We start from the raw sequence: 22,007 nt of genomic DNA, 5'->3' as shown, positions 1-22,007 counted from the left end.
TGAACCGTCAGACGGACTGCATGTATTATGTTACTGTTAACGTAAATTAGCTACGGTAGTTACATCCAAGTAAATGTTCATCTTGATCAGTACTGACCTCCGACTGAAATCCAAGAAAAAGGCCAACATACTACAGGCAGGCAATGGTGCTTTCTTCTGGGAAATACCCAATCCCAGTTATAACTGGGTGTGGCACACAAAGCCGTTGCCACACCACAGCCGTATGTATCTGTATATGCCAGATATATCCAAGAGTGGCAGCTTAAAACTCTAATATTTTGTTTCCGTCCCTCCAGAGTCCTGAAACACCTGCACCGAGACATTCTGTTCAAGACCAACCATGGCTGAACTTTCCCCCCTAACCCGGCTGTTCGTCAAGATTTCTGACAGTTTGTCAGAAGAAGACGTCAGAAATCTGCGGGCTATTCTCGCTCGTGAAGGTCTCGGACAGGGGAGAGTGGAACAAGCCACACCTCATGAGATGTTCAACATGCTGGAGGCTGACAACAGGATCAACACAGGCAACCTCGGCTTTCTTGTACAAGTCTTAAGGAGTCTTAAGAAAGGGAAACTAGCAGAGGAAGCAGAGCGGCTCGAACAACAGCAAAGGAGGGAACTTCAAAGTAACATCCATTGGCATAATACCGGTCGGTTTACTGCAATTTCTCAAGCAATGCTAATTTGGCAAATGATCAACGCATCATTTTCTCCAGTTACATGTTGCTGTTACAGCTTACCTTTGCCACTTCTGTGTAAATTATTTTGTCTCTCTGGTCCTGCTAAAAACATAATATCGTAATTGGAACACACCGCGGAATTTCACGGAGAACGGGCGCGTGGTTGGAAGGGGGTGCACTATACCGGTCGAACGAAACACGGCACAATTAACTGCCGCTATGTACCTTTATACATCCTCTGTTGTTCCTTTCTTTCCTGTTAGTAGTTGCACAAAACAAAAATCTGCATGAGCATACAAAAAGTCATGAGAAAATGGGCGTATACTGACAAGAATTTTCATTTAATTTTGGTCCGTCACAACCGCTATGACGTAAAACTTTACTGCTGGCCGTAGCATTAAAAATGGCGGGAAAATGGCGGCGTACGTTCAATTTGACCCATTCAGCCGTAGATCCGGGCGATAATGCAACGGTTCCTCACACTTTTACACGAGTTGTAGGTCACCAAAAGAAATTCAAGATTGCTGTTGAATCATGCTCGTCTTGTGCCGTGAGCACATGTGATTATTATCTACAAATCTGGCGATGAACGTGACAGTGTGTTTGTCCCACAACGAGCTCGCCTGCCCTGAAAATGACCTGAAAACTTTTGGCCTTGTCGTCTTCGAATGCATTGTTATCGATGCTTTGTAAATTATGTATTGGACACCTAGATGTCTGAAGTGTGCATACCTCAGAAATAACTATTGTTGCATGTGTAGATCTCTTAAAGTTCCACTATTTTTAATTGACCGGTATAAGGCTTATGAACGGTATTATGCCAATGCATGTTAGGTCTGAATGATAAACCTTGGTGTAGAATTTGTATAATAAGTGAGACACAGTTGTACAAGTAATGATGTGCTGAGATGATGACTGTGTCCAGTGATAAATTCACTGCCTGTCAACAATAATTGTTCTAAAAAAAATAACAAGATATGTTGCCAAATTTTGTTTGTGCCATGGCCATCATTGCATTCATCATTGGACTGTCATATCTTGAGTAATTAGAAAGGTTTGTAAGTATGGTACATTTCTTTTTTTTTTAAGGGGGAAAGCTTCATGACCCCAAAGAAGTGGATAAAGTTGCTGCTGAAAAGTACAAAGCTTTGGTAGAAGCAGCTATCTCCAAGATAACCCAGAAGGTGGAGAACCTTGACAAGGAAATCACAGCCACAGCAGAGAACTGTGCACAGGTAGAGAAGGAAATCCAGCAGCACTACAAACGGATCATCACCAAACTCCAGCTGGAAGAGCAGGAGATGATCACCAAGGTACAGAAGGTCAAGAGAGACAGGGGAAGGGAGCTGACTCGAGAAAAAGAGAAACTGGAGACAGAACTGGGAAAAACCAAAGAAGTAGAGATTTTTGTTCAAAAGATGTTAGACTGTAAAGATGACAAAAAATCATTGATCTTGAGGCAAGGCATTGAAGAAAAGTTCAAGACACTCTCCTTGCAGGAGACTGATAGCATGAGTTTGGAAGGTCCTACAAAAGTAAACTTTCAACCCTGTAGTCTGTCCCAGGTTTCTGGGGGTTCCTTATCAGTGTTTGCTGGGTTCAGTATTGATGTAGAGGAGCCAGCAGTAGAGAGTCTGCCCTGCTCTGTCACAGTCACAGCCAACACTGTAGATCTTACAGGTGGGGATGTTACACCACAGATAGAGGTGACCTCACCACAGGGCAAAACCACCCTGATACAGACTACAGCACACACTAGCCCCCCACTAGCTGCAGGGAAGGGACAAACCAGCAGAGTTAGGAGGGTCTGGGGTGCAGAGTGGAGACCTCAGGAGTCAGGGAAACACACACTGGGGGTCTGTATGGGGGGTACGAAGGATCTCGGTTCTCTCACTGTAGATGTGGGCAGTAACAACCCTGTACTGAGGTTTGGGCAGAAGGGCAGCCAGCAGGGGCAGTTTGACACTCCTGTAGATGTAGCAGTCAGGGGGGACAGGCTGTATGTGGCTGATACTTGGAACCAGCGTGTTCAGGTGTTTGATCTGAGTGGGAACTTTTGCTCTTCATTTTCAGAAAATTCTGGCCCTGGATCAATTGCAACTCAGACTGATGGCACCATAGTGGTGAAATCTGAGAAGGAAGTGAAGAAATTTTCCCCATCAGGAGAACTGCTGCACAAATTTCCTCTGGGTGAATATTGCACATACCCCTATAGCCTGGCAGTACAGAGGGATGGGAGGGTTGTTGTAGCTGATCCAGACAAACACAGCATCTTCCTGTTTGAGGCAGATGGGACACTGGTGAAACAGGTGGGAGGGAAGGGGCAGGGGGAGGGGCAGTTTGATGAGCCACGTTTTGTCTGTGTGGATAAAGAAGACAACATCATTGTGGCGGATAAAATCAACAACCGTGTTCAGGTGTTTGACAAGAATCTGAACTTTAAACACAAGTTTGGTCAGAAGGGCAGACAGCCACAGGACATGTGGGGTCCTAATGGGGTGTCAGCTGACAGCAGGGGGAACATAGTTCTGGCAAACATTGGGGGTAAAACTGATGGTGTTGGACACAGTGAGAAGCTTCAGGTGTTCCGACCAGACGGTACCTGGTTGTCAACCATAAGCAGTGATGGGGACAAACTGAGCCTTGCCCATGGGGTGGCTGTGACAGAGGATGGACATGTGTTTGTAGCTGATACTGGTGACCACTGCATCAGGAAGTACAGATACATGTGACTGTGCAGAACATCCGATGTACAGGGAGAGGTTATTTCTTTACATGCTATGAGGTGGCTTCAAGATAATTATTATCAAATTTAACCTGGTACTGACACTTCTTTCTTTGTACACTTTTATGATTGAATTTAGTTGGCTAAGTCTGACAGGTAACAGTACAGATAGGTCATTTCCTTACAACCTCACTGAAGAGGGCTTTAGGATATCAAAGCTACTAGATAGCCTGCAAACTGTTTATCTGATAAATAAACTATAAAGCTTGACATCATTGTTGAATTTGTATCATTCTGAAGTTAACATTTTACAGAAAAGCACTGGATAATGCAATATCTGACATTGAATGTAACTCTGCTAACTGAAGGTAACCTGATATTTTTATGCCATGGGAAAGCAATCAAATCAACTGGCAATATTTGTAGCTGGAAGAATTACATTTTCATTGTATCATGTGAAAAAATCTGTTTAAACACTACTGTCAGCAAGCTGACTTGTGATGTATAATGTCAGTGTAGACAGTTTTCTTTGCAGCCATTAACTTTGTAAGATTTTCAAATTTCAAGCTGAGTTAATTCAAGTTTTCGCATGTCTGTCATGTTGTGGGATAAAAATGACTGCTACAGTCTCTCTTGTGCCAGACATACATTTTGATGTGTTGTTTAATTTGTAATGAATTCTGTGTGTGAATGTTGGTTGCTCTTTGTCTGAAATTTCTACAATGTATGTATCATGATAGTACATTCGTAACAATCACCATCCCCTGGCATCATTTTGGCATGACAGGAGTGATAATCAGCCATTTGTAGCCACATGTATATTACCAACTATAGGTTTGTCACTTAATCACAATAAAAGACTTAAAAATGTACATTTGTTTGTGAAGGCTGAATTTCTTGGCCTCTCAAGTCCATATAAATAAAAGCACTATGAATGCTGTTGCAGTATTAGTTTGATCTGCAGGATGGTTGCACACTTGTTTTTTAAAAGGTAACTTTCAGTCCAATCAAAGCAACAAGAAAAGAAAAGAAAAAACTTGTACGTAACCCACTTTGAAGGCTGAATGCCTCCTAAGTCCGTGTACAGTGCTATGAGAGCCGTTATGACGATGGGCTGAACCATGATCTGGGTGATGGTAGTCCATTTTCTGCTATCTATAACAAAATTCTTCCTTTATTGACAACTAAAACAAAAGAAAATGTACCCACTTTGAAGGCTGGATCCCTCCCAGGTTCGTGTACAGCGCTATGAGTGCTGTTATAATGATGGGCTGAGCCATGATCTGGGTGATGTTTGGGCGCTTGCTTTTGTAATGTTATTTTGATTAAAGTTAGTACTGGTAGCAACAACACAGAAAACAACGATTTTTCACCCACTTTGAAGGCTGAATCCCTCCCAGGTCCGTGTACAGCCCTATGAGAGCTGTTATAACGATGGGCTGCGCCATTATTTGAGTGATGGTTGGGCGTTTGCTGGGGTCCAGGTGCAGCATGCTGAGGATGAGCCTGCGTAGGTCCTCACTGTACCGGTCCGAGATCGGGGCAAACGTGCCTCGCATGATTTTCAGCACCAGCGCTGGCAGATTCTGGGGACAAAGTAATAAAAATATTCACATCGTTCTATGTGCAACATAAGGGAAGACTTCCACCTCCTCAGCCTACGCAGTTTTTGCTGCAAGAGAGACATCTGGGGTCACCATCTATGTGCATGAACAGTCTTGATCAACGCCATAGTCTTACCAGCAACCTGTACCATTGTCATTGATTTAGTACTCAATACACATAACTGACAGAAAGAGAGAGACTCGCAATTGGATTTACCCAAGTTATAAGAACTAAGTATGAAGGAAATCATATCAACGCCCGGATTCGCAAGCTAAATTCTTCCTATCATCCTTGTAAGACAATATTTCAGTTAGATGCACATATACAAGGTTCAAGATCTAGAATGATATTCAAGTCCCTTGCTGTATTAAATCAGTGAGTCCAGGATATATAAAAAGCTGGTATGTTCAGGGTGGTACTGATAGCTGCATAATATTATATAGAACTAGACAGTACAGGTCTCGATACTCTTAACAATGACTACTTGAATGTACATGTACACTTACAGCAGCCTCGAAGGCCCTCTTGAGACTGGCCAGCTCGTACAGCACACAGCCCAGCGCCCAGATGTCACTCTTCTGGTTATACCTGATGGACAAACTGGGTCAAGGAAAAATGTAAACTTCTGCAGAGCGCATGGGAGTCAGTAGATAAATGCCCTTGAGTTACATGTAAGTTTTTACACTGCTTATTTAATAAGCAATGATAAAACGTGATATTTTCTCTAGCAGGCCAAGAAAGTCAGCAAGGAAAGAACATTATACAATCTTTCCTGCTTAAGAAAAGTTACATAAGAAGTACAATCTCACTGCTGTAAAATTTAAGGTTAAGGACCCAAAGCTAAAGGGCCAGTGGGTCTTGACTCAGACATGTAATTGTAAGCCATTCCCTGCTTCCACCATCTTTCACATCCCCAACCAAAGTCAGGCACCCCTTTTTACACCTGAGTCGAATGAGGAAAGTCGTGTGAAGTGCCTTTTCTCTAACTTCTAAAGACACAACGTCTTGCCAGGAATGCCAGGAATCAAAGGAATGTCAATCCCAAGTCAGTAAGCCTAACCACTTGGGCGAAGTAACTCTGTGGGATTTACACACAGGTATACAAGACAGGTCTGTGATACAGGTGTGCAAAATTAAAAGGTGTTCCCCTGTTGTTAAGGATACGGTTTCCCCTCGCACAGTTCAGGTGTGTGATACAGGTGTGTGATACAGGTGTGTGATACAGGTGTGCAAAATTAAAAGGTGTTCCCCTGTTGTTAAGGATACAGTTCAGGTGTGTGATACAGGTGTGTGATACAGGTGTGTGATACAGATGTGTGATACAGATGTGTAATACAGGTGTGCAAAATTAAAAGGTGTTCCCCTGTTGTTAAGGATAAGGTTTCCCCTCGCACAGTTCAGGTGAGTGATACAGGTGTGTGATACAGGTGTGTGATACAGATGTGTGATACAGATGTGTAATACAGGTGTGCAAAATTAAAAGGTGTTCCCCTGTTGTTAAGGATACGGTTTCCCCTCACACAGCTCAGGTGAGATGTAGCACGGAGTCCCCACCACCGTGTACGCCTTGCTCTTACTGCTCAGGATCTTGGAGATGCCGAAGTCTCCGATCTTCACCACGTTCTTCTTCCTGTTCAGGAGGATGTTCTGTGTCTTCAAGTCTCTATGGGGGAAGAGAAGGAAATTCAATACTCAACATTTACCTCAAGCAGATACAGGAACCCACCACATTTATTGATAGAGTAGGAGTCCTTCTTGATCAAACCTTACAGTCTGGTCTCCAGGTTGATATCCTGTCATCTGTTATGACAATTTTTCAACAAATGTGGTAAAACTTAATAAAGAAATCATGAAATGATGTTCTTTCTCTTGTACAGGAGGATGTAATGTTTCTGAGAAGGAAAAGAACTGGATATTGCTTGACAGACATCTGAACACAGTCAAAGGCAAATCAACATAGCAAAAACTGTTCAATCAAAATCAAGCTGGCATTATGTCATAAAATTACTAACAAGCTAACTTGAGGCATTACCAAGTAACAGTCAGTGGCAACAATAATTGTAAGTGTAGTTTTGATAAGTATCAAAGTCTGCATGTTAATTAAATCAATAAATGCTTGGTGAAACATACATGAATCTCCTTGACCAAGATAACTAGTGCTCACCTGTGTAGGATCTGTTTGGCATGGACATGTTGAAGTGACAATAACATCTGGACAAAGAACTGCAGAATCTCCTGCAAGAAAAGTTAGAAAATATAATTAGATATTAAGAATAAAATTCAGATGCACATTAGTCTATGGAAATGTGAGGACCTGGTGTAAAATGAACTAAGTTTATGTTTATGAAAAAGGTATGACCCCCTTCACAACATATGTGTACACGAGTCCCAACTACAAAATAATAATTATACAAATATAGCTTTTTACCATAAAATGTTACAATGTATATATATAGTAAAGGGTATATATGAAAAGCAGTCTATGTTTTTTGATCCTGCTTGATGGAAGACAACATGTTAAATAATGCAAATCCTGCTAGCATTTAGATATTCAGGCAGTTGGTCACACACAAATTTGTATTAATGTTCAGTCAGGTTTTGACAAAGTTATTCACAGTGATCTACGATGACAACCTTTTCCATCACAAAACAGCAGAATTTCATAGGATACACCTAAAACTGCCCTGGGAATACCTGTTCTCTAGGTAGAATATTACGTAACCAATCTGGGCTGTTTCATGGTAAGAAGAATGAAATATACTGAACATTATTCACCTCTTCATCAAGCAGTGCATTTCCTCTCTGCTGCAGGTATTCAAAAATTGTTCCTCCTGAAAAAGACATTGTGGAATGTAAGAATATGCACAAGCTTGTTGTTATCCATTTTTACCTATGGTCCATACTGACTGGATATAATAATGGTATTTACAGTACCAGTAGTCACCCGATGGGCCAATATAACCACTTTTTGGGGTCCTTTTTTCCCATTGCCAGAGGCATTATACCCCCCTCACATTATATACGGTCTTCAAAGTTTAACATACTTCGTGATCGCAGGAAGGTCGGCTGATTTTAAGATCTTAAGATGGTCTTGCGTATTTTTCGCCCAAAACCTGTCCCAGTCACATATAAGCGAGGCTCCTGCGATCATCTCTGAATAAATCTATGATAATGAACCTCCCATGACCTCTTGCACGCGGACAAAGTAACACAAAACGTTCCTCAAAGAAAGGCAAGAGATCAATAAATGTTGTTTCTTTTGTTGTCGTAATCTTTTTAACCAATTAATGGAATGCGCAGGCATACTAGAAATGACAAAAGAAAAGAAATTGTGTCACAAAGCCAGCCTATATACTGCCACAGGGGCCACAATGTCAGAACTACCCTCACATTCCCAGAAATTCAATATTTGTAAACAAACGGAAGTTGGGCGAACGTCGCCTGAACGTCGCCCGACTGACGGGCGTTCGCCATCCGATGTGCGCTCGATGATTAATTGCTCGATGATTAATCGCCTTAATGCTGGTATTAAGAATCCTGTCTACTCGGTACATAGACCAGATATTTTTGTCCCATTACTAGTAGGTACTTTTGAGTATTGTAGATGAGAAAGACAAGACATCACTACATCCCACTGCACATGTGATATGTATGGTTATAATCTTAAGTAGAATTACTGTATAAAATAAAAGCCCACAAGAATCATTGTCAAGATTTATTTTTGATACAACATGCCTTTACCTAACAGCCAATATTTCTCTATCTTGTCCCAAAGCTACAAAATGATCCATCTATAATCTATTAAAATGAATTTTATAACCTTACATTAAAAACACTATATATATAGCATTACAATTGTGCAGTTTTCATCTTTAAAATCACAATGCAGACAAAACATGGCTTTGACCACAGTAAACAATAGCAAGAACATTGTGGAAACTGCAAATTAAAGTACAAAGCTTATCTAAGATTCTAAATTATGAAGCTTAGTCCAATTTGATAATCACACAGTGCCCAGCATAGAGGTCCATTGTTCAAATCCTCAGAAACAAAAAAAGGCACGTAAAGCCAGAGGTCCCATGTGTGAGGACACCTTAACTTAAAGCGTGTTAAAAAACCCATCACACTTATCGATAAGAGTATGGATGAGCGTGAGTGGATCAAACCAATCCGATCAGTCTGCTCATATACAGCATGTACAAATGTACAAAGCTGGTACATGTATATTTTGCAGATCAGTGTGCAAGTTCGTCAACCTGTTGTAATCATCTACTTACTAGTCGTTTATTGATCTATTTACTTATTCATTTATCTTGGAGACAGTTGTTTGTCCTTTTAGTCATTGTGGGGACAAGGTAGGCATGAAGATAGAAATGTTCCGGCCAGGTTTGCCTATTTGAAACAGCAGTCGGCTTGTCAAGGTAGGTTAAGGGATGTCCACTCCTTGTCTTCCAAATCAGTAGCAGTGTATAATCTGGATGGTGTGTTTCTCTACACTTGTCACGACCAGCTGTCCTTTTGGCGCCATGGCAACAGCATGCGGTCGCTTGATGTCCGTAGCGACGTGCTTGAGGAATCTGCCTGTCTTGTCAAACATCTCCACACGGTCGTTCATACTGTCTGCCACGATGATGTTACCTGCCCTGTCTGTACAGATGCCTAGAGGTTTGTTTAGCTGACCTTCACGCTTTCCCTCGCCACCAAACTTAAACACAAACCGTCCGTCCTTATCGTACACAAACACACAGTGCATGTAGGAGTCTGACACAAGAACGTCCCCCTTCCTGTCCAAAGTGATGTACCTGGGGTGTTTCATACACTGCTGCTGACCGACAATTTTCACAAGTGTCCCATCTGGCCTGAACACCTGCACCTCGCCCTGTGTGTTCCCGGTTTGCCCTGTGGATTGTGTGACGAGGATGTGGTTCCTTCTGGTGTCTACGGCAACACATTTCACCCACTTTGTGTCCTGTAGGTCAAACGTCTCCAGCACCCTGCCTAGCTTGCTGTACTGTACAGCTACATGCGCAAACTCCGTGTACCCCACCACCCACAGGTTCCCCTCCCCGTCCGTGGCCACGTCATTCGGGCTCATGATCTGTCTATCATATGAAGCTCTTTGGAACTCATGGACAAACGTTCCCTGCAGGGTGAAGACTTGGATTCTGAAGTTCTCCCGGTCTGCCACAAAGACCTCCCCTTTTTCAGACACAGTGACACCAGTTGGACAGCTAAACTGTCCTATTCCTGCTCCTTCCCCACCAAATACCACAGGGACTTCCACATGTCCCAGAACTGGGACTGGGGTATATGTGGAGTAAAAGATGGCAGACTGGGTTGGTACAGGAGCTGGTGCTGCTTTTCCTCTGTACTTTCCTACAGTATGAAATAGACTGCTTCCAAAGGAATACAGCATACGCCCTCCAAGCCCCATATCCTGTTCTGCTTGATCACAGGCAGCATACAGTTTACTGATATCTGATAAGATTGAAGTCCTTTCCTCTTGTAAAATGTTGATATTTTTCTTGTGATTTTCTTCAACCTGACACAGAAGCTGGTCTTTCCTCTCTTTGAGTTTTTGCACCATTTTGTCATAGTCGTACTCGATGCTGTTTTCTGTCTGCAATTTCTGTTTCTGCAGGGTTTTTTCCTTCTCTCCTAGACTCTTTAGGAAGTCACATTGTGTCCCTAGGATGTCACTGCCTTCAGTGATGAGAGGTTGAACTGTAGACATCCAGTCCTGTGAGGCCTTCTTCAGCTTCATTGTTGTATGACCATTGTGTGATTTATCCAAACACTCATCACAAACCGGCACGTTACACTGTTTACAGTAGAGCTTGACATCTTCAGAGGGGTGGACGCTGCACTTCCCAGACTGGGGTTGTTGTCTGTTTTTTCCTGACGATGTTGTGGAGTTTTGTAGCCTCTCACACAGACTTGTGACCAGCTGGTTGTCTGGCAAATCTTTGACCCCCTCAGGAGGTAGCCTGACCTGCTGATGACAGCTTGGGCACGGAAATGTTGATTTCTGCCCAGCAACTTTTTTCAGGCAGTCCTGGCAGAAGGTGTGCTGACAGGACAGCACCTTGGGTTTTGTGGGTAGCTGCAGGCAGATACTGCAGGTCAGTTCTTCATAGATCTGCCCTTCAAAACTTGCCAACGTAGCCGCCATTGTTGCTTGCATGTACTTTCCGCGTCTGTGAGTTTAGCCCTCTATCTCAGATCTTTTCTTCCTCTAATAATGTGGGAGTGACTGCCGGCCTTTGTTCGCACATTCTTGTCAAGCGAAGGTCTCAACCGGATATTCAGGCAATGCCTCGCTGATTATATGTGGGTCTAGTGCACGGGCTTAAAGCTTGAACTAACCAGCAAAAAAATACAATACCAATAGCTGAACTATCCCTGCAACATCTCTGCTAGGCTAACACTGAGGTATATGGATTAATATCCTTTGTTCTTGACAATTAAAGGGAAAAAATGTAGTGTTTTTTTTTCCTCAAGGGCGGGTCTCAATCTTTGCCTGTCCTTGTTATTTAGTTTTAGCACGTGCTTACACAAGTCAGAGACCTTATGCCTTCAGGGCATGGCAACAAACGTGCATGTAATTATGTCTTAAGGACAGAACTTGTTAGACAACAACATGGAACAAACCATCCCAGTAACAAGGACAGGGGAGAGAGAACAGAAGGTGACATTATTAGAATGACATCAACACTCTGATAGCTGCAGTACTGAGTAGTTCCACAATGTTTCTATGTATGTTATAGAAAACTACTGGTGTGTACTAGTGCTACTACTAGTGTGTATTCATGGTAACACTGTTCTATAGTTTTATACACACCATTAATGGATTAAGAGATTGTATGTAGTTAAGATTACACTTACTGGGATTTGATTTTGCGGTAGGGAGAATATGATTGCAACACTTGGTTCTAACTAAGTTCACGTTTAATATTATATTATTTATAGTACAAGTAGAGCTACAATCACACGACGGAAATACTGGCACGTGCACCATTACATACAGGGAATTAAAGCCAAGCTATACATACTGCACTGCCTTACACCTACTAGTGACTCAGCAAGGGTGCTACAGATGGACAAATCAGTCACTTTTGGCATTAGACATCCTAAGTTATTGCCACCACCGTCACAGTGGTTTTAAGTTCATGGTAAAGAGGTTACACAAAAACTGCGACCATGGAACCTCTGCAAAAATGTATGTATTTTGATTAGCTATTTTTACTGTAGTACAATGTAAATGATTTGTAATTCTATATATCAGAGCTCAAAGCTAGGATTGACTTGATTGCTTGATTTATCGAACTATCAGCAAGCCTTCTGACGCACAAGGGCTGCAGTCTGACCTCGATGCGCTAACAGAATGGCAAAATCGTTGGCTCATGTCGTTCAACCCCTCTAAATGTCACATCCTCCATATCACCCGTAAAAAGCACCCCATCATAACTCAGTACTCCCTCTGTGGAGAAGCCCTTACCGGTGTTAAGTCCCACCCCTATCTTGGAGTACAACTGTCCGACGATTTGCGGTGGGACACCCATATCAACCACGCCACTAGCAAAGCTGGTAAGGTCCTAGGAGTCATTCGGCGCAACTTGACCCATTGTCCATCTAGGGTCAAGGCCACTTGTTACAAAGCGCTGGTACGGCCTCACTTGGAATATAGTGCCATCGTCTGGGACCCGTACACCAACAAAGGGATACAGGCGGTGGAGGCCGTCCAGCGCAGGGCAGCCCGAGTGACCCTAAATGACTACCGGCAGACTAGCAGCGTGACACAAATGCTTTCAGACCTGCAGTGGCGCCCTCTCTCCGAAAGGAGGAGGAACGCCCGCCTCACCTTTTTCTATAAAGTAGTCAACAATAATATTAACATAGACGCCAGCAATATTCTGAAGCCTGCCCAAGGGCGCACCCGGGGTAGTCACGACTTCAAATATCAACACATATTTGCACGCACCGATATCTACAAACATTCTTTTTTCCCACGCACAATTCCCGAGTGGAATGCCCTGCCTGGCACGGTTGTAAGCGCTCCCAACGTTGAGCACTTCCGTGCCAGGCAGGCGGCCTGCCCGCCCTAACCCGGGAGCCTCAGCTCCCCCCCCTACTTTTGCCCCTCGCGGGGTCATTTGGGGGTATCCTATGCAGATGCAGATGCAGACCCGAAAAATAAACTGACCTGGTGCAAACTCAAGTATTCTGTATCTGTTATTAGACAGTATAACCACCCTTCAGTGTAACACACCAACTAGCATAGAGAGTAAACAAATAAACAAATAAACAAACAAACCCACTCCATAACAATCATGAGATCCTCGTCCTTGAAGAAACTCTACAGGTATACCTGATGATGTAACATGGAGAGTAAACAAACAAACAAACAAACAAACAAACAACCTGGTGCGTACTCCATAACGATCATGAGAGCCTTATCCTCGAGGAAGCTCTCGTAGTACTCGATGATGTTGGGGTGATGTAACATACAGAGTAAACAAACAAACAAACAAACAAACAACCCACCAGGTGCGTACTCCATAACGATCATGAGAGCCTTGTCCTCGAGGAAGCTCTCGTAGTACTCTATAATGTTGGGATGATGTAACATGGACAGAACACGGACTTCGTTTAGCGCCGACTGTCTCTCGTCTTTCGTCATCTGCTCGATGGGGATCTGTTTGATGATGACTTCTTTCTGGGCGTCCAGCCGCTTGCACAGGTACACAGTACTGAGGAGTGGGTGGGGTGGAAGGGGTAATTATTAGAAAAACAGTAATATTCACAGTAATATTCACAATTCCACTACTGTGTGGATGTCTGTATGTACAGTAGAAGCTATTTAACTGCATGTATAGCCTATTATTTGCCAGCGTATTTTGGCAATTATCCGGCAGGTGCGGGTCAGCCTTTTTACCGGAAAACAGAGGAAAACACAGTTAAACACCGGAAAACACACGAAGGAGTGTATAATCTACTGAAATACAGTATGTTTTGATGAGTCAACATGACTCAGTGGGCAGAATAACAGGATCTTTCCTTCCCACCACAACAAACCCTGCCAACAAGGAGGAAGCCAAAGAGAAAGTAAAGCAAATACTACACGAGATGAAGAAAACACCAACCACGGTAGTTTTCACAGATGGTTCATCCTTAGGAAACCCCGGTCCAACAGGGTGTGCTGCGGTCATCTACGAGCAGTGGGGAGTAAGTGAACCTTACACAGTTAGAAAACCAGTAGCTGCAAAGTCCAACAACTACGAAGGAGAGTTGCAGGGGATCTACCTAGCACTGAACACCCTACACAGAAGTCAAAGCAAAAACAGAAGAATCCTCATACTCTGTGATTGTAAAGCGGCCCTTGAGAACGTCAGCTCGTTACAACAGGCAGAAGCTTACAACGATCTAGTGAATGCAGCAAGACAGAGGCTCTTTGAAATCCAACAGAAAGGACACAACATACAAATTGAATGGTGCCCAGGCCACATGGGGGTTGAAGGAAACGAGCTAGCAGACATGCAAGCTAAGCTAGCTGCAGAAGAAGCTAAACACACAGAGAACAACACGACATGGACTAAGCAACAAGCAATGAAGCACATAGAAGAACAAGCAGTAAAAAGATGGCAAAGAAGAAGAGAAAACCAAACAACTAGCAGCCACATGCAGAAAGCCAACACGAGTTTGAAGAAGAAATGCAGCACATGGGGGTCAAGAACGACTCAGATCTCTATAAACCAACTCGTGAGTGGACACACGGAGCTAAACGCCTACAAAAACTGGATTGACCCCACGGAGACACCAAACTGTAGCACATGCGGTACAAGGGAAAATATAGACCATTACATGTATGAATGCCCAAAATATGAGAACACCAGACAACATCTAATGAAAGAAATTGACAACATATATGAAGACTACGGAATCCCTCAACAAGAAAGAACGATGGATGTTGTATCCCTAGCAGGAATGCGAAGCGACCTGACGAACGAAGCAAACAAAAGGATGTATTTGGCGTTCACCAAATACATTGAAGACACGAGAAGGTTCGCTGAGCAGGTCTAGAACACCCCAAACACGCATATGCAAAGCACCAGTGTACAAGCACCAGCGAGGTCAACAAATCTAAGAGCACCCAGCAGAAAAAGCACCAAGAGACCATGTCTAGCGGAGAAGTAGACGTTAAACAAGGACATCAACAACAACAACATCATTCCAGGGCCATATGTAGATTATTCTGTGGCAAAACATAGCGACCTGTCATGTTGACTCATCAAAACATACTGTATTTCAGTAGATTATACACTCCTTCGTGTGTTTTCCGGTGTTTAACTGTGTTTTCCGGTAAAAAGGCTGACCGGGCAGGTGCTATGATGTGAATTTATCCAGTTGGACCACATCAGTTTGGGATTTGGGCATTCCATGCAGTCAACAGAAGCTTGCGTTTTAATAATCCATTGCACTTCCTCCTTAGGCTAAGAGGTTCCCACAAAGTGTGATAAAGATCCGTTTCTACGACACTTCTTTATTTCACAACCCTTTATAAAGAGAGTAGTGGCATGAAAACAACAACCAGTGAAAAACCTAAACCAGTGAACGCTCACTAATATAACTAAAATGGCGCGCTCGACTTACCCGTAAGCTCCTCGACCGACGACGCGAATCCTCTCGTATTTTTCCATCGCTTTTTCTAGCCGTTTGCTGACTTTAGATGAGTAAAAATCACTAAAATCTGACGATAGTGTTCAAATGTTTACATCCGGAGCCGCCATCATGGAATGTGTCAAAATGTCAAAGGTGAAGGGTAGTCTGTTGTATGTCAAACTGCCGCCTGTTATATTTTGCCTAAATAACCATACAAAATAGACTATGTCAGTAAAAATATAATAAAATAAATTTTGAATTAGATTTTAAACTATTTTTTTTGTTAAATAACAAACTTTAGAGGCGTTTTATAACGTATTTAGTGAACGATTTTTTGAGGCGTAATTATATTTTGCGTGAACAGCCGATTCTTTCGGCAGTCGTTTTGAATGAAAATTTGAGGAAATCTACAGAAGAAGAGGTTTTAAAATGGACAAATTTGTCGTCCGACTGCCTCGAGAAACTGCGGCGAAAGCTAAATCCAAGTCCCAAGGCAAAGTGTACAAACAGGCGACAATAGAGTCTTTACAGGTAGGTTTTGACATGCTTATTTCTTCGTTCTAAGTTGTTGTAACGTCGAAGGGGGAGGGGGGCATTACTAAGTTGTCATCATAATCTCTTTTGCAAATCCTAAATTAAAAATTTCCCGCGAAAGTTACGACGGTGACGTAAAACTAATCAAGACTGCCCAGGTGTGTTCAGCCAGGTGAGTGGGCAGGAATGCCAGGTAGAACCGGGTGTGTACTATGAAGCATGTGGCACTGACGGGAAGGCCGGAGGCACACTACAGAACACGGACGGTTTTGAGACGGACGTCTTGGAGCAAAGCAAGAACTCGGCACAACGGACCCGCAACAAAGAGATTTTCTTCTCCATGTTTATCACATCGTGCCCTACAAGAACACCACAAAGGACAGGAGAAGGAAGAACGCTACAAGCCACGACAGAAGGCACACATGTGGAGGAGGAAAGACACAGGTCATGATGTCTGTGTCTTCTGTCAGCTCTGTGTCTTTCCTGCTGCCATGGGTACCTGAGATACGTCATGAAAGAGCACAACTGAGCAAGGGAAACTCCTTCATCTGAGGAACAAGGAACCAGAAGCCAGACAAGACCAGAAGTGATCAAGAAGCAAGAAATACTTAGAAGGAGAGGGAAAGGGAGTATTACCTGATAGCCATATAGAATAATCAAAATATCTTACTTATCTTAGCTCTTTTGACTCACTCAGTGGATTTTTTTATTTGATATATAAACTACTTGAAGTTAATTACCTCCATGAAATGTCATGGAGGTTATATTTTACCCCGCGTTTGTCTGTCTGTCTGTGTGTGTGTAAACAAAATAACTCATGAACGGTCGGGTGGATTGGTTTCGTACTTGGTGTGTTGGTAGTGTCTGACAAAAGCTGGAAATGATTAGATTTTGGACTCCCTAGCGACTCCCCTTGGTACTGCAGCGCAACTTCCGGTTTTGCTATCTCGGTGCTCTGAACATGCTATGGTCACGATTTTTGAGTATTGGACAGCTCTTGTGCTCAGGAAGAAATGACATAAGTTTGGGCCCCTAGCGTCTAGTTTTGGGATAGCAGGGGCATTTTTGTCAAAAACTTCTGACGAGGATAACTCAAGAAGGGAACAATGGATTTCTATGATTTTTGGTATGTAGGTACCTTAGACAATGTTGTACAAGAAAAATACTAATTATGCAAAATAGGAGTACATTTGCATAATTAATGAGAAAATTCTATCATAGCAGTTTTTTTCCATGTATCTCTTGTCACGGACGTGATATGGTCGTGACATTTATGTGGTAAATAGCTTTTAGCGTCATGAAAAAGTGGGGCGAGTTTGAGTTCCCTAACATTTAATTGTGGAACTGCAGGGGCGTTTTTGTCAAGACACTCCAAAGAGGATAACTGCAGAAAGGAACGACGGATTGCCTGCATTTTAGGCATGCAGGTAGCTTGGGCAAAGATGTTCATAATGATATACATGTTATGCAAATGAGGACTTGATTAGCATAATTGATGAGGAAATTGTATAGTTCCATTGTTTTCAATAACTGGACCTTAATAAATGTGACACATGTTAATTATGATAGTTGGAATATAAGCAGATACCAAATATGGTAATGAGGAAGTTATTTGCATAATTTATGTAAAAATTCAAAACCGCTTTACGATCAATAATGGGAATTTTATAATTGTGACATGTGTACGTTAGTCAATGATGAACAACACCATGCGTAAATTATGTTAATGTCTTGGTCAATTGCATGAAATTTACGACAGCTCTAAATTTTCATGGAGGTATGAGGTCGCCAAACTCTAGTTTGAATATGATTTTTAGAAATATTATTGCATTTACATGAATTTGTCTATTTCCCAGTTTATTTTATAGATACCTCTGTGCTTTAGATTATTGGCAATTTTATATTGGTACATTTAAAACAACAGGAGAGTCCATTTAGTGAACAATCTGCATCTGTCGTGAAGAAATCCACCTTAATTTGGATAAGACAGGAAGAAACAAGTTAAGTCTGACTGATCACACTTGTAGGGTTTCTTACAAAGTATACAGGTGAGAAACCTTACAGGCGTCTTCAACATGGCTTAAATGTACCTGAAGTCACACTTCTATGCTGTTCAGGCTTTTAGCTAGGATTTTATCATAGGGTGTCCAAATTTCTTGCCAATTTTCGGCAAGCGCTGCAGGTGCAAGTACTGTAGGTGGGGGTCTGGGGACATCCTCACTCAAAATTTACAACTCTCTAAAACACCATTTCCCACATCTTGAGGTGCAAATTTTGGGGAATGAAGCAAATTTACTGTCAGACAGGCCACATGTGACCTGTAGCATTCGTGGTCAACCAGCATTTCATGCTTGTCAGAGGATGTGCTCCCCAGTGTAAGGGCGTACAATTTGAGTTATTTTTTTAACAGTCACAATAAAAGGCCATACAATGTAGGCCTCACAGGCTGTACAATGTACGGCTGCCTGGCTAAAAGTGTGATGCTGTTACAAAAACATACAGGTGAGAAACCCTACAAGTGTTGCTAGTGTGGCTTGAAATGCAACAAAGAAACACAAGTCACACTGACCACAGCTGTAGGGTTTCTCCTATTAGAACATACTGAAACATACAGGGGAGACCCTACAACTGAGACCATGGTGGCTAATGTGCTCCAAGGAGATCACGTTTTGGGACCGCGCGGCGCAATCGGCAGCACGTTTGACTCAAGTCCAGAAGGTCCTGAGTTCAAACCCCGCCGTGTCACCAATCTTGTGCCCTTGGGAAAGGCACTTTACACAACTTTCCTATTTAGGCTACAAAAGTCTTCAGCAAATTGAAGTTGGTAGCCTCAAAAACGAAAGAAAAGAAAGAAAGGAAATCCACTTGATAAGACAGGAAGAAAGCAGTTATTACTGTAAGTCTGACTGATCACACTTGTAGGACTTCTCCCTTTAAGTATACAGGGGAGAAACCTTTCAGGTGTCTTCAGCATGGCTGAAATGTACAGTATGGATACTCAATGGATAGTGAGTGAGTGAGTGAGTACCATAAAGATAACCACTTTGGACAATGCAACATTAGGAACCAAAGTCACACTGATCACACTTCGTTTTATGCTGTGTGACATACAAAAACATATCACAGGTGGGAAACCCTACAAGTGTTGCCAGTGTGGCTTCAAACACAACAAGGAAGCCAAGTCACACTGATCACACCTATAGTATAGGGTTTCTCTCCTGTGAAGAGACATAGAAACAGGCGAGAAACCCTGCAAGTGAGACCATTGTGACTGATTTACTGCAAGGACATCTACCTAGGATAATACGGGAAGAAAGAATAAGTCTCTCTGATCACATTTGTAGGGTTTTTTTCACATGAAAGCAGACAGGTGAGAAACCTTACAGGTGTCTTTAGTGTGGCTTACCTGCATCATGATAAAGCAACAGTGAAACTGAGTCAAACTGAGCACACTTGTATTGTGTGAAACCCTACATGTGACAACTTTACTCCAACCTAGACAACACACGAGAGAAATGCACTTTTTTTTTTAACTTAAAAGAAAAGGTCCTCATTGTCATGACTGCCATGCCATCTTTGTATCCAGTATAACCACCATTCAGTGTATCACACCAGCTTTTGTATTTGTATAGCTGGTATAACCACCATTCAGTGTATCACACCAGCTTTTGTATCTGTATAGCCGGTATAACCACCATTCAGTGTATCACACCAGCTTTTGTATCTGTATAGCTGGTATAACCACCATTCAGTGTATCACACCAGCTTTTGTATCTGTATAGCTGGTACAGTCAAACCTGTATTAGGGGCCACCTCTACAGAGGGGCCACCTGTCCATAGTGGCCATTTTTTGTCGGTCCCTTGGGTATTTTATCTACAAGTTGCCACCTCTATACAGAGGCCACCTGTCTATAGTGGCCAAATTTGTCCGGTCCCTTGAGTGGCCGCTATAGACAGGTTTGACTGTATAACCACCATTCAGTGTATCACACCAGCTTTTGTATCTGTATAGCTGGTATAACCACCATTCAGTGTATCACACCAGCTTTTGTATCTGTATAGTAGCTGGTATAGCTACCATTCAGCGTATCACACCAGCTTTTGTATCTGTATAGTAGCTGGTATAGCTACCATTCAGTGTATCACACCAGCTTTTGTATCTGTATAGTAGCTGGTATAGCTACCATTCAGTGTATCACACCAGCTTTTGTATCTGTATAGTAGCTGGTATAGCTACCATTCAGTGTATCACACCAGCTTTTGTATCTGTATAGTAGCTGGTATAACCACCATTCAGTGTATCACTCCAGCTTCTGAATCTGTATTGCTGGTATAACCACTATTCAGAGTTACTCTACCAGCCTATATATATATATATATATAGTCTGAACACTATGCAATGTATCTATAATTAAGTGTTGACATCATTTACCTGTATCTGGCATTGTAGAATATACATATAGCATAGACCTGAGTCAGCCTACAGATGTGCCTTATGTATCAGAGACTGTCATTCTTGTGTTAGCCATAGCCAAAGCTGTAGGGCTGATTTTACCATCATGATGGTCGGTACTGACAGAGAGAAGCCATATATAGGAACATGCATGTATTTGTTAGTCAAAGAAGTAGTTACCAGAAGTTTTGTCCTACACAATTGTCAAGTAGTAGATTAATTGATTCAGTCTTTTATGTGATGTTTTGTTTTTCCCCAGAGAGTTGTGGTGATCGAGGATATAGAACATCTGAAGGTGACCTTGACTGAGTCCTGTGATGTTCTGTTTTTCCCCAGAGAGTTGTGGTGATCGAGGATATAGAACGTCTGAATGTGACCTTGACTGAGTCCTGTGATGTTCTGTTTTTCCCCAGAGAGTTGTGGTGATCGAGGATATAGAACGTCTGAATGTGACCTTGACTGAGTCCTGTGATGTTCTGTTTTTCCCCAGAGAGTTGTGGTGATCGAGGATATAGAACGTCTGAATGTGACCTTGACTGAGTCCTGCCATGTTCTGTTTTTCCCCAGAGAGTTGTGGTGATCGAGGATATAGAACGTCTGAATGTGACCTTGACTGAGTCCTGTGATGTTCTGTTTTTCCCCAGAGAGTTGTGGTGATCGAGGATATAGAACGTCTGAATGTGACCTTGACTGAGTCCTGTGATGTTCTGTTTTTCCCCAGAGAGTTTTGGTGATCGAGGATATAGAACATCTGAAGATGACCTTGACTGAGTCCTGTGATGTTCTGTTTTTCCCCAGAGAGTTGTGGTGATTGAGGATATAGAACATCTGAAGATGACCTTGACTGAGTCCTGCCATGTTCTGTTTTTCCCCAGAGAGTTGTGGTGATCGAGGATATAGAACATCTGAAGATGACCTTGACTGAGTCCTGTGATGTTCTATTTTTCCCCAGAGAGTTGTGGTGATCGAGGATATAGAACGTCTGAAGGTGACCTTGGAGCTGGAGGGCCAGTCTACCCGAGTTCTGCTGGAGGCTCTGACAGAACTCAACAAGAAAATCCCGTCCAAACAAGTCCTGCTGTCCACTAAGATAGGTGGGTGCCTGCTTGTTTGCTTATATTATGATAGTCATCTGTAGACCGAAGTCAGGACTAAGTTAGTGCGGATTTTGTGCCACATTTATCTGAGTGTTCTTCATTGTTCTATCCAATGATCTAGCTCTATCCCAGCATCTCTAGTTTAAGTATCAGGTTTGTAGATCGCTGAATTCGAATAAGAATAAATCAGTAAATCTACACCCGTTATAAGCCTCAATAAGGGTAGCCTCCATAGCAGGCTCTCTATGGCCTTTTTT

General features: G+C 42.5%; 3 protein-coding genes across 4 annotated transcripts in view; 1 reads left to right on the top strand and 2 right to left on the bottom strand.

The window, feature by feature from the left end:
- Positions 1-15,827, bottom strand: part of LOC118431271 (serine/threonine-protein kinase Nek8-like) — a 34,967-nt gene extending 19,140 nt beyond the window's left edge. The window contains exons 1-8 of one of the 2 annotated variants that reach the window (XM_035842385.1): positions 15,658-15,827; positions 13,619-13,757; positions 13,429-13,495; positions 7,783-7,838; positions 7,172-7,242; positions 6,515-6,670; positions 5,514-5,595; positions 4,780-4,988 (exon numbers count right to left, since the gene is read on the bottom strand). In XM_035842385.1, the coding sequence (XP_035698278.1) occupies positions 4,780-4,988; positions 5,514-5,595; positions 6,515-6,670; positions 7,172-7,242; positions 7,783-7,838; positions 13,429-13,495; positions 13,619-13,757; positions 15,658-15,704 (827 nt within the window). In that variant the 5' untranslated portion in view covers positions 15,705-15,827. Of the gene's footprint in view, positions 1-4,779; positions 4,989-5,513; positions 5,596-6,514; positions 6,671-7,171; positions 7,243-7,782; positions 7,839-13,428; positions 13,496-13,551; positions 13,758-15,657 lie in introns of both variants that reach the window. The other variant, XM_035842386.1, reaches the window with a different exon arrangement.
- Positions 9,458-11,320, bottom strand: LOC118431272 (tripartite motif-containing protein 3-like). Its single transcript, XM_035842387.1, has one exon. It carries the CDS (start codon positions 11,189-11,191, stop codon positions 9,464-9,466), a length of 1,728 nt encoding a protein of 575 aa, XP_035698280.1. The 5' UTR covers positions 11,192-11,320; the 3' UTR covers positions 9,458-9,463.
- Positions 15,828-16,000: 173 nt separating the features above from the next.
- The window catches only part of LOC118431289 (transcription elongation factor A N-terminal and central domain-containing protein 2-like), an 8,165-nt gene continuing 2,158 nt past the window's right edge, over positions 16,001-22,007 (top strand). Inside the window, exons 1-2 of the mRNA XM_035842404.1 lie at positions 16,001-16,197; positions 21,606-21,747. Coding sequence (XP_035698297.1) covers positions 16,096-16,197; positions 21,606-21,747 — 244 coding nt within the window. The 5' untranslated portion in view covers positions 16,001-16,095. The remainder of the gene's footprint in view (positions 16,198-21,605; positions 21,748-22,007) is intronic.

This window comes from Branchiostoma floridae, chromosome 15 (assembly GCF_000003815.2).
Source record: "Branchiostoma floridae strain S238N-H82 chromosome 15, Bfl_VNyyK, whole genome shotgun sequence".
Classification (NCBI taxonomy): domain Eukaryota; kingdom Metazoa; phylum Chordata; class Leptocardii; order Amphioxiformes; family Branchiostomatidae; genus Branchiostoma; species Branchiostoma floridae.
This window is presented reverse-complemented; position numbering and strand designations above follow the sequence as displayed.

Bases quoted from the DNA above. Each gene is read 5' to 3' on its own strand.
- LOC118431272 (XM_035842387.1), bottom strand. From the start codon at position 11,191: ATGCAAGCAACAATGGCGGCTACGTTGGCAAGTTTTGAAGGGCAGATC.